General features: G+C 47.0%; 1 protein-coding gene across 1 annotated transcript in view; it reads left to right on the top strand.

Moving 5' to 3' along the window:
* Positions 1-12,609, top strand: part of crtac1 (cartilage acidic protein 1) — a 140,376-nt gene that overhangs the window by 76,676 nt on the left and 51,091 nt on the right. Inside the window, exon 7 of the mRNA XM_033034149.1 lies at positions 6,048-6,193. Within this exon, the coding sequence (XP_032890040.1) occupies positions 6,048-6,193 (146 nt within the window). The remainder of the gene's footprint in view (positions 1-6,047; positions 6,194-12,609) is intronic.

The following is a 12,609-nucleotide window of genomic DNA, read 5'->3' as shown; positions in this document are numbered from 1 at the left end:
TATACACCTGTATAAGATCACCCCTCATCCTCCTGCGCTCCTACTAATAAAGTCCTAGCCTGTCCAATCTCCAGCAATAGCTCAGGCCCTCTAGTCCTGGCAACATGCTTTCTTTATCCCGTTCATCTCATGCACTTTCTCCCTCGCTCTCACAAGAGAATAAGCCAGTCGGAGCAGGAGTAGGGTTCAACCCCAACCTCGGGTGTGTCTGTGTGTGTGGAGTTCGCAGGTTCTCCCTGTGAACTCATGAGGTGCTCCAGTTTCTTCCCACATCTCAAAGACGTGCGGGTTTGTAGCTTAATTGCCCCTCTGGAAATTGCCCCCAGTGTGTAGGGAGTGGATGAGAAAATGGGACAACATAGAACTAGTGTGAACGGGTGATCGATAGTCGGTGGGCCAAAGGCCCTGTTTGCCTGCTGTACCTTTAGACGGATGGGCATTAAGGTGAGAAGGGCAACGTTTAAAGGAGATGTGCAGGGCAAGTTTTGTTTCACAGGGAGTGGAGGGTGCCTGGAACGTGCTGAACAGACTTGGATTGTTTGCTCTGGAATCTTGGAAGTTGCGGAGAAACACGGCGGAAGTCCAATTCGGAAGTAAAATTATGAGCGGTTGAGAGAGGGTAGACGGAAAAATCAAATACTAGAGGGCACAATTTAAAAATAAGAGGGACAAAGTTTAAAGGAGATGTACAGAGAGTGGTGAGTTCCTGGAACGAGCTGCTCGGGGTGGTGGTGGAGGCAGATACGATAGTGGCGTTTAAGAGGCTTTTGGATAGGCATATGGATATGCAGGGAATGGAGGGATATGGATCATGTGCAGACAGATAGGAGTTGGTCTTGGTATCATGTTCGGCACTGACATTGTAGGCCGAAGGGCTACAATATTCTATTCTCTATGCAGATGGCCATTGGGGCATCTACTCCACATCAATTCCCAAAGACGAATATTAGCCCCTTTGTCTTGCTGACTTTGAAGAAGAGGTTGTGGGCCGAATGTACAGTTCATAAGTCGTTGGAGCAGAATTAGGCCATTTGGCCCATCGAGTCGACTCCGCCATTCAATCTTGGCTGATGTATCTTTCCCTCTCAACCCCATTCTCCTGCCTTCTCCCCATAACCCCTGGCACATGCCAATCAAAAATCTAACAATCTCCAACTTCAAAATACCCAATGACGTGGACTCCACAGCCATCTGTGGCAATGAATTCCACAGATTCACCACCATTCCCTATCTCCTTTCTTAAGGAACGTCCTTTTATTCAGCGGCTGGGAACCCTGGTCCTAGACTCTCCCACTGGTGAAAATATCCTCTCCACATCCACTCTATTCAGGCCTTTCACTATTCGGTAAGTTTCAATGAGGTCTCCCCCCCACCCCCCTCATCCTTCTAAACCCCAGCAAGTACACACACGGTGCTGTCAAACGCCCATCATATGCAAACCCAATCATCCCTGGGATCATTCTCGTTAACCTCCTCTGGAACTTCTCCAAGGCCAGCACATCCTTCCTCAGATGTGGGGCCCACAACACTCCAAATGTGGTCTGACCCAGTGCCTTATAAAAACCTCCGCATTACATCGCAGCTGTTATATTCTAGTCCTCTCCAGATGAATACTGTGTTCTCTGTGAATCTGCTGCAGCTCATGCACTGACCTCTCCTGCAGTCGACTTTCCCTGTCCCTCCCCCTCCATGCCCTTCCACTTGACTGCATTCATGTTGACTGCGCACGGCTTGGACCCGTGATGTTTGCCATCAATTTACATCTGGAATTCTACCCTGCTTTAATCACATTTCCCTCGAGGTTCCCCAACTACAAGATATCTCATGAATCCTCTCTCATTACACATGCCCGAATCGAAAATAGCTTTTGTTCCCAGCAAGGTTCTGTGACACTGCTCGAAGAAATGATTCCTGATACACTCCGCAAATTTGTCTTTCACTGTACCCTTGCTTAATTAGTCCAATCAATATGCAGATTAAAATCAACCGTGATTGCAGTTCCCATCTTACGTGCCTTTGGTATTTAGAGTCACAAGAGAGTGCAGATGCTGGAATCTTGAGCAAAGGCACAGAGTGCTGGAGGAACTCAGTGGGTCAGGCAGCGTCTGTGGAGGGTGATGTACAGACCATGTTTCGGGTCAGGATCTTTTGTCTGAAGAAGGATCCCAACCCAAAACATGGTCTATCCATTCTAACAGAGTGGCACAGTGTCGCAACGGTAGAGCTGCTGCCTCACAGCGCCAGAGACCTCGAGCTCGATCCTGACTATGGGTGCTGTCTGTATGGAGTTTGTACGTTCTCCCCGAGACTACCTGGGTTTTCTCTGGCTGCTCCGTTTCCTCCCACACTGCAAAAATGTGCAGATTTGTAGGTTAATTGCCTTCAGTAAAAATTGTAAATGGTCCCTCGTGTGTAGGATAGTGCGAGTGTACGGAGTGATCGCTGGTCGGCACGGATCCGGTGGGTGGATGGTTCAGTTTCCGTGCTGCATCTCTAAAGTCTAGTCTAAAAATGCTGCCTGACCCACAGAGTTCCTCCAGCATTTTGCCTTTTACCTTTGATATTTTCCTCACTTAATGCTCTGTCCTACAGTCAGGGCACAGTTTGAGCATCCATAGACCATTCCCAGACACAAGGAACTGCAGATGCTAGTTTACAAAAAAAGCACTGGAGTAATTCAGCAGGCTAGGCAGCACCTCTGGAGGACATGGATAGGTGACCTTGTGGGTTGGGACCCTTCTTCGGACTGATTGGAGAGGGGGAAAAGTAAGTTGAGAAAGGAAGGTGTGGTGGTAAAAAGCCGGATAAGTGAGAGGTGGATTAAAGTCGGTTTAATAAATTCCCCTTCACCTGTTCCAAGCAATAGAGTCCCAGCCTGCCCAACACCTCCCTATAGCTCAGGCCCTCGGGAACATCTTCGTAAATCTTCTCTGCACCCTTTCCTACAACAGGGTGACCAAAACTGAACAAAATCTGTCGGAAGCAACTGCAGATGCTGGTTTATACCGAAGATAGACGCAGAATGCTGGAGTAACTCAACAGGATGGGCAGCAACTCTGGAGAAAAGGAATAGGTGACGTTTACCTTTTTCTCCAGTGGTGCTACCTGACCCTTGCGTACAGTTTTGGTCTCCTAATCTGAGGAAAGACATTCTTGCCATAGAGGGAGTACAGAGAAGGTTCACCAGACTGATTCCTGGGATGTCAGGACTTTCATATGAAGAAAGACTGGATAGACTCGGCTTGTACTCGCTAGAATTTAGAAGATTGAGGGGGGATCTTATAGAAACTTACAAAATTCTTAAGGGGTTGGACAGGCTAGATGCAGGAAGATTTTTCCCGATGTTGGGGAAGTCCAGAACAAGGGGTCACAGTTTAAGGATAAGGGGGAAATCTTTTAGGACCGAGATGAGGAAAACATTTTTCACACAGAGCGTGGTGAATCTGTGGAATTCTCTGCCACAGAAGGTAGTTGAGGCCAGTTCATTGGCTATATTTAAGAGGGAGTTAGATGTGGCCCTTGTGGCTAAAGGGATCAGGGGGTATGGAGAGAAGGCAGGTACAGGATACTGAGTTGGATGATCAGCCATGATCATATCGAATGGCGGTGCAGGGTCGAAGGGCCGAATGGCCTACTCCTGCACCTATTTTCTATGTTTTTATGTTTCTATGACCCGCTGAGTTACTCCAGCATTCTGTGACTACAATACTCTAAATGTTGGAGATATTGAATCCAACTCATTTATTTGTATTTGAGCCGGCAACTCATCCATTCTATTACAAATACTGTATCCGTCAAGATAAGGAGCCCTGAGCTATTTACCGTTGTTAAGTAGTCCCTTTACAATTTCTGCTAAACAATTGTGCTTATATTTCCTGACCCTTCCCTGCTCCGGTTTTCATTCATCACTTCCCTCCTGTGAGTCAGTGCTCTCTCTCTCATTTATTTTCCCACCACCTCATTAGTTTAAAGCCCTGGTAATGTCTGTACTTATACGCTTGACCAAACTGCTTGTCCCGACCAAATGAGGCTCTTCTGCCTGTCCCGCTGAGTTACTCCAGCATTTTGTGTCTATCATCGGTGTAAACCAGCATCTGCAGTTCCTTCCTACACTCCTCTAGATTAGTTTAGTTTCGTTTAGAGATACAGCGTGGAAACGGACCCTTGGGCCCACCGAGTCCGCGCCGACCAGTGATCAATCCGTACACTAGCACTATCCTACAACACTAGGGACAATTTACAATTTTACCGAAGCCAATTAGCTGACAAACCTGTGCATCTTTGGAATGTGGGAGAAAAACGGAGATCCCAGGGAAAACCCACGCAGGTCACAGAGAGGACGTACAAACTCCACACAGACAGCATCCGTAGTCAGGATCAAACCCGGGGCTGTGAGGCAGCAACTCTACCGCTGCACCACTGTGCCGCACTAAATGCCTGATGGAACAATTGCCCCATTCCACCAGTTACGTGGAGCATGGACCAGTACAGCCCAGGAACAGGCCCTTCGGCCCACTCTGCCCATGCTAAACATGCCAAAATTAATCTAATTTGATATTTGGACAGGTGCGGGGATAGGAAAAGTTTGGAGAGACGTGGAGAAAATGCAGGCATGTGGTATAAGCCCAAGAAGATACTTGGGTTGACATTTACATGTCGAGCCAAAGGGCTTGCCTTCGTGCTGTATGACTCTATGAACTTAGAACACAGAACAGTTCAGCACAAGAACAGGCCCTTCAGCCCACAATGTTTGTGCCACACATGATGCCAAGTCTTAGCTACCTACACCTAATCAATATCCCTCCATTCCCTGCATATCCATGTGCCTATCCAAAAGCATCTTAAATGCCACTATTGTATCTGCCTCCACCACCACCCCTGGCAGTGCATTCCAGGCACCCACCCCCCTCTGTATAAAAAAACTTGCCTCGCTCATCTCCTTTAAACTTTGTCCCTCTCACCTTATACCTATGCACTCTAGTATTTGATATTTCCATCTTGGGAAAAAGATTCTGACTGTCTACCCTATCTATGCCTCGCCTAATTTTATAGAAACAGAGAAAATAGGTGCAGGAGTAGGCCATTCGATCCCTCAAGCCAGCATCGTCATTCAATATGATCATGGCTGATCATCCACAATCAGTACAGCGTTCCTTGCTTTCTCCCCATATCCCTTGATTCCAGTAGGCGTAAGTTAGTTACATACTTCTATCAGGTCTCCCCTCAACCTCCACCATTCCAGAGTAAACAATCCAAATCTGTTCAACCTCTCCCTCCAGCTAATACCCCTTAATCCATGCAGCAGTCTGGTAAACCTCCTCTGCAGCCTCTCCAAAGCTTCCACATCCTTCCTACAATGGGGCAACCAGAACTGCACGCAATATTCCAAATGCGGCCTAACCAAAGTCCTGTAAAGATGATGAGGAAGATGATTTAGCTGCCATTTTCACACAGAGGGTGTATGGAACGAGCTGCCAGAGGAGGTGGTTGAAGCGGGTGCTAAAACAACATTTAAAAGACATTTGGACAGTTACGCGGATAGGAAAGAGATATGGACCAAAAACTAGTGTAGACGGGGCATCTTGGTTGGCATGGATGGGTATAAAGGGCTTGTTTCCGTGCTTTCTATTGCAAATTGCTATGTCCATTGCAAAGGAGCCCCATTGTTAACTCTTCCCACTGCAGAAGGTGGCAGGTAGCTTAGTTTAGTTTAGTTTAGAGTTATAGCATGGAAATAAGGCCCTTCGGCCCCCTGAATCAATGCCGACCAACGATGCACCCATACACTCGTTCTATCCTACACACTAGGAACAATTTACAGGGGCCAATTAACATACAAGCCAGCAGGTCTTCGGAGTGTGGGAGGGAACCGTAGCGCCCGGAGGAGACCCACGTGGTCACAGGGAGAACGTGCAAACTCCATACAGACAGGTCACGTAGTCAGGATCGAACCAGGGTCTTTGGTGCTGTAAGGCAGTAACTCTACCACTGCACCACTGTGCCGCCCTGGTGTGGACTGTACGCCAGTGTGACCTGTTGCCTTCCAGGGATTGACGATCCTCAGCAGCACGGCCGTGGGCTGGCGTTGGCGGACTTTAACCGGGACGGGAAGGTGGACATTGTCTACGGCAACTGGATGGGACCGCACCGCTTCTACCTGCAGGCCAGCCTCAACGGAAAGGTCCGCTTTAGGGTAAGAATGTGTTTATATTATATCATGCACGCATGCAGATTTGTAGGTTAATTGGCCCACTGTAAATTACCCCCTAGTGTGCGGGGAGTAGATGTGATATTGGGATAACATAGAACTAGTGTGAACGTGTGATAGATGACGGCATGGACTCAATGGGCCAAAGGGCCTGATTCCACGCTGTATATTTAATCTAAACTTAAACCAACTTGAATAGCAAGACAAACTAGGAATGACTCACCAACCCAGAGTACAAAGCTCTTTTCAAAGTTATTTATCCGGTTATAAAGATTTATAGTTTGAGTTTAGTTTAGAGATGCTGGATGGAAACTAGCTCTTAGGTCCACGGCGACCATCGATCACCCGTTCACACTAATTCTACGCTACCCCATTTTCTCATCCACTCCCTACACACGAGGGGCAATTTACAGAATAAACCTACAAACCCGCACGTTTTTGGGATGTGGGAGGAAACCGGAGCACCCGGAGGAAACCCATGTGGTCGCAGAGTTAGTTGCTGAGGTTGGTGTTGTGTGGTGTTCCAGCGTCTGATGTTTGGCGGGAAGAAGTGTCGGGAGAGCATTTGACGCCCACAGGATGACCATTATGCATTTTAGTTTAAAAGATACAGCACGGAAACAGGCCCTTTGGCCCACCAAGTCCACACTGACCATCGATCACCCATTCACACCAGTTCTATGTTATCCCACTTTCTCATCCACACCTGACACACTAGGGGGGCAATTTACAGAGGGCCAATTAACCGATGAGCCCACATGCCACCGGTGGGCCAAAGGGCCTGTTAGGTCCACTGAGTCCATGCGGTCACAGTTAGAACGTGTAAACTCTCTGTTTCAACACTGGTATTTTATATAGAAACATGGAAACATAGAAAATAGGTGCAGGAGTAGGCCATTTGGTCCTTCAAGCCAGCACCACTATTCAATATGATCTTGGCTCATTTTCTCATTGCACTATCTGTTTTATTTGTGTGTGGCTTCATTGCACTCGTGTACGGGGTGAATTGCCTGGATTGCATACGAACAAAGCCTTTCAATGTGCACATGGCAATAATAAACCAGTGCCTGCACCGATTTAGGCTGGCATTGTCAAATCAAGCACAAACACATTTTAAAAATGAATGGAAATAAGGCCGATGCTTCCACTAAATGACAGGCCATCATAAAGTTATAGTTTATGATTATGAAAGAGATATCATCTCATAACAGTCTTGCCCCGCAAGTGCCCTTGATATGCAACACATTAACGAAAGTATAAGAGGTGGTTTAGAATCAAATTCACTTTGATCCTCAACTCTCATCTGTATCCTGCCGTAACAAACTGTTAAAGAAAACCATTAAATGGTCATTTTCCTAGCAATTCATTTTTCTTGGACACTGTCTGTTTGACCTTTGAAATGGATCAAAGATGTTTTGAATGTATGAACAATTTTGATAAATTTGGTGACATGGCCCAATCAATGATGTGAATGATTATCTCCATTAGCTGAAGGATGGAACGGTGGAGAGGTGTTCCTCCTGATTCCGCTCATTCATTTCCTTAATGAGCATTTAATGCATCCGCGATTGGTAAATCAATATTATGTATATTGAAGCGCTCGCTGGGATGTTTTCATAACCTTTGTTGTCTCGCTGGGGGAGCAGACTTTGATGCGAGAAATGTTTCCCCATTCGTAAGGACTTTAGAGTCATACATACAGCATGAAAACAGGCCCTTTGGCCCAACTCAAGATGGCTCATCTACACCAGTTTGCCCAGGTTTGGCCCATTATGGGGAGAAGGCAGGAATGGGGCACAGATTGGGGATGATCAGCCATGATCACATTGAATGGCGGTGGTGGTTCGAAGGGCATACTCCTGCACCTATTGTCTATTTCCCTACAAACCTTTCCTATCCATGTTCCCGATGTTGGGGAAGTCCAGAACAAGGGGTCACAATTTGAGGATAAGGGGGAAGGAAGTCTTTTAAGACCGAGATGAGAAAAAAAATAATTCACACACAGAGTGGTGAATCTGTGGAATTCTCTGCCACAGAATGTAGTTGAGGCCAGTTCATTAGCTATATTTAAGAGGGAGTTAGATGTGGCCCTTGTGGCTAAAGGGATCAGGGGGTATGGAGAGAAGGCAGGGATGGGATACTGAGTTGGATGATCAGCCATGATCATATCGAATGGCGGTGCAGGCTCGAAGGGCCGAATGGCCTACTCCTGTACCTATTTTCTATGTTTCTATGTACCCATCCACGTGTCTTTTAAATATTGTTATTGTCCCAGCCTCAACCATCTCCTCCAGCAGCTCATTCCATATACCCACCATCCTCTGTGTGGAAAAAGATGCCCCTCAGATTCCTATTAAATCTTTCCCCTCTCACCTTAAACCTATGTTGCACCTTCTTTGCGAAGGCGGAAGTGAAATGAAAGTGTGGCCAGGGTGGTGTGGATCCCTTATGGTGCTACAAGTTAGTCATTGAGAGTCAAAGAGTCATTACAGTGTGAGGCATTCACTCCAAGGCAGTCAGTGATGGGTTAATATGGTCTTGTCTCCACCAAAGGGCAGGTCGTTTTGGGGAGACAATGGGAAATGGGTACAGATTGTTGTTTGTGGGAGAAGGAACTGCGGATGCTGGTTTAAACCGACGGTAGATACAAAAAGCTGGAGTAACTCAGCGGGCCAAGCAACATCTCTAGAGAAAAGGAATAGGTTACGTTTTGGGTCGAGACCCTTTTTAGATAGTTATTTGTCTGAATCCTCTGAACTTCTATTAAAACACACGAATGGTAGGACCATAGGAAGCATACTGTTAGGATGCATCACAACCTGATTTTGGAATAGCTCTGCCCAAGACCACAAGATATGGCAGAGAGTTGTGGATGTAACCCAGTCCATCACACAGACCAGACTCCCCACCCATCAACTCTTTGCTTTAGACTTTAGAAATACAGGCCCCTTTGGCCTACTGAGTCCACGCCGACCAGCAGTCACCCCAGCTCACTAGCTCTATCCTACACACTGGGGACAAGTTACAATTTACAGAAGCCAATTAACCTACAAACAGGCAGGTCTTTGGGATGTGGGAGGAAATCAGAGTACCCGGAGAACACCCATGTGACCACAGGGAGAGCGTACAGACTCCGTACAGACAGCACCCGTGGTCAGGATCGAACCCGGGTCCCTCGCGCTGTAAGGCAGCAACTCTACCGCTGCGCTACTGTGCCACTATCTACACTTCACGCTTCCTCAGGAAGGCAGCCAACATAATCAAGGATCACTCACACCCTGGTCATTCCTCCTTCTCATGAGAGAATTAGATTTAGCTCTTAGGGCTAAAGGAATCAGGGGATATGGGGAAAAAGCAGGAAAGCAGGGGTACATGATTATATTGAATTTGCGGTGCTGGCTAGAAGGGCCGAATGGCCTCCTCCTACACCTATTTTCTATGTTTCTACCCTCTCCTGTTGTCCCATATCCCCACCACCCTCTGTATTGCCTCTCAGGTCTATGTTAAATATTTTCCCTCTCATCTTAAATAATCTTAAGAACTAGAGATAAGATCCCTTACTCTGGAGGTAAAAGACTGGTGCATCCACTATCTATTCCCCTCATGATTTTATACACCTCTACAAGATCACCCCTCAGCCTCCTGTGTCCAAGGAATAAAACAAGGAAAACAATGGGACATTGTCAGCTCCACCATTCCTTGGTCATCAGTGCCGGCTCTGGTTTGTTCTGACTACCTTTCCACACCTCTAGTTTCTCTATCCTCTGACTCTCAGTCTGAAGAAGGGCCTCGACCCAAAGAGCCACCAATTCCTTTTCTCCAGAGATGCTGCCTGACCTGCTGAGTTACTTCAGCATTTGGTGTCTATCTTCGGTGTAAACCTGCATCTGCAGTTCCTTCCCGCCCATTCTATCAACAGCTTTGGAGCGATCCTAACCTCCCATCTATTTCATTGGAGACCCTCGGACTATCTTTAATCGGACCTTACCTTGCACTAAACATTATTCCCTTTATCCTGTATCTGTACACTGGACGGCTTGATTGTAATCTTGTATTGTCTTTCCGCTGACCGGAAGGCACATAACAAAAGCTTTTCACTGACTCGTGACAATAGACTAAACTAAACTAAACGTTCCAGCCACTGAACACCAGTCACCTATCAAGAGTCAAGAGTCATAGTGATACAGCGTGGAAACAGGCCCTTCGGCCTGATTTGCCCACATCGACCAACATGTCCCATCTACACTAGTCCCACCTGCCCGCATTTGTCCCATATCCATATTTCTATTCATTGTCATATGTACCGAACAATTAAATTCTTACTTACATCAGCATAACAGGCCTGCAAGTACAATATATATGATCAGCAAAAATGAGAATTCACTAAATCAATAACTCCAATATTACTGCAAAGAACCCTTAAATACCTGTCACACTTAGGTGATTTTTTTCGGCGACTGCCATACTCGTAGTAGGTTGCTGAAAAGCTGTCGACAGGACCCCCCCCCCCCCCCCCCCCACTACGACAATGTCTACGACAATGTCTACAACACCAACCTCCTAGCCGACATCAAGCTACCGACAACTGGCGTCCACCTACGACCATATCTACGACAACCTATGTCCACCCTCGACATGTTACAACAAAGTAAGACAATTCAATTGCCTAAAAAATCGCCTAAGTAGGACAGGGCCATTACTCCTTAGTGCTACCAAAGATAGTCCTTAGTTCATAGTTTAGTTGGTGTTTATAAGTTTATAAGACACCCGGAGCAGAATTAGGCCATTTGGCCCATCAAGTCTGCTCTACCATACAATCATGGGTGATCTATCTTTCCTTCTCAACCCCATTATCCTGCCTTCTCACGTAACTTTCACACCCTTACTAATCAATAATCTCCGCTTTAAAAATACCCAATGACTTGGCCTCCACTGTCGTCTGTGGCAATTAATTCCACAGATTCGCCACTCTCTGGCTAAAGAAATGCTTGCAGTGTTCATGAGCCTGCTGGTTGCTGGGAAGATGCCGTTCTTGAACCTGGAGGTCACGGTTCTCGTGCTCCTGGACCTTCTTTCCGATGGTATCAGTGAGGCGAGAGCATGGAATACGGGGCACAGCTCAGAACAAGTACCTTGACAGCCAACATCTTGCGGAGGCGGGCTCATTAGTGCCATCATCTGGACGTCAGGCTCACAATGAACAATTTAAATCATTTGTCATCAATCAGCCCACCACACAGGCGGGCTTCCCTTATTAAGGGAACAGATTGCATGTTTAAGCCAGCCCGCACCACCACGGTGACAGTGTGGCCTGTCACTAAGCTGATACACAGCCTATTAGGGAGCTGACGACATTTGAGATGAATGACCCTTAGACGACCTTAACCTTCGAATGAATAATTACCTCCCAGCCTGCTTGTGCTCAGCCATGGTGGTGAATCCACACTCACCCATTTGGCCAGGCCGCATTTAGAGTAACGCATCCATGTTCCCAGTGCAGGAAGGACGGGGAGGCTCTCTCTCGAGAGAGCGCAGAAGAGGTTTTCCAGAATGCTGAAGATGGACACAAAGTGCTGGAGTAAATCAGCGGGTCAGGCAACATCTCCGGAGAAAAGGAATAGGTGGCGTTTCAGGTCGGAACTCTCCTTCAGACTGAAAGTCGAGGAGGAGAGGGAACTGGAGGTGGGGAAAGGCCAGAACAAAGCAGGGCCAGCAACAGATGACCAAGGAAGGGTGGAGCCCATAATAGCCCATTGTTGGCTGGGGACGAGGTGATTTTTTGGTTCCAACCCAAAATATTAACTATTATTTTTCTCCAGAGATGCTGCCTGACTCGCTGAGTTACTCTAGCATTTGTGCCTCTCTTTACCAGAATGCTGCCTGGATTAGAGGGTGTGAGCTATAAGGAGAAGTTGGGCAGACATGGATTGATTTCCGTGGAACGTCAGAGGTTGCAGGGAATTGTGAAAGTATATAAACTTATGAGAGGCATAGGTAGGGTGAGTGGACATTTTAGTTTAGTTTAGAGGTACAGCATGGAAACAGGCCCTTCAGCTCAACATGCTCATACCGACCAACATGTCCCTCTCTACTAGTCCCACCTACACAGAGAGAGGTGACACTGCTCGGTCCATCACGGATACTGACCTCCTCACCATCGAAGGGATCTACAGGATGTGCTGCCTCAAAAAGGCTGCCGACAAGTTGCCAGGACTCGAGGGCCTGAGCTGTAGGCCAAGAAGTCACGAGAGTTTATTGTCATGTGTCCCAGATAGGACAATGAAATTGTCCTGAGTCTTACAGCATGAAAACAGACCCTTGTGCCGAACATGTCCGCACTGACTTATATGCCCCGTCTACATAGTCCAGCCTGTCTTTGTTTGGCCCATATTCCTCTAAAC

This window comes from Amblyraja radiata, chromosome 15 (assembly GCF_010909765.2).
Source record: "Amblyraja radiata isolate CabotCenter1 chromosome 15, sAmbRad1.1.pri, whole genome shotgun sequence".
In the NCBI taxonomy this organism is placed as follows: domain Eukaryota; kingdom Metazoa; phylum Chordata; class Chondrichthyes; order Rajiformes; family Rajidae; genus Amblyraja; species Amblyraja radiata.
The sequence above is the reverse complement of the archived record's forward strand: the minus strand, read 5'-3'. Positions and strand labels throughout refer to the sequence as shown.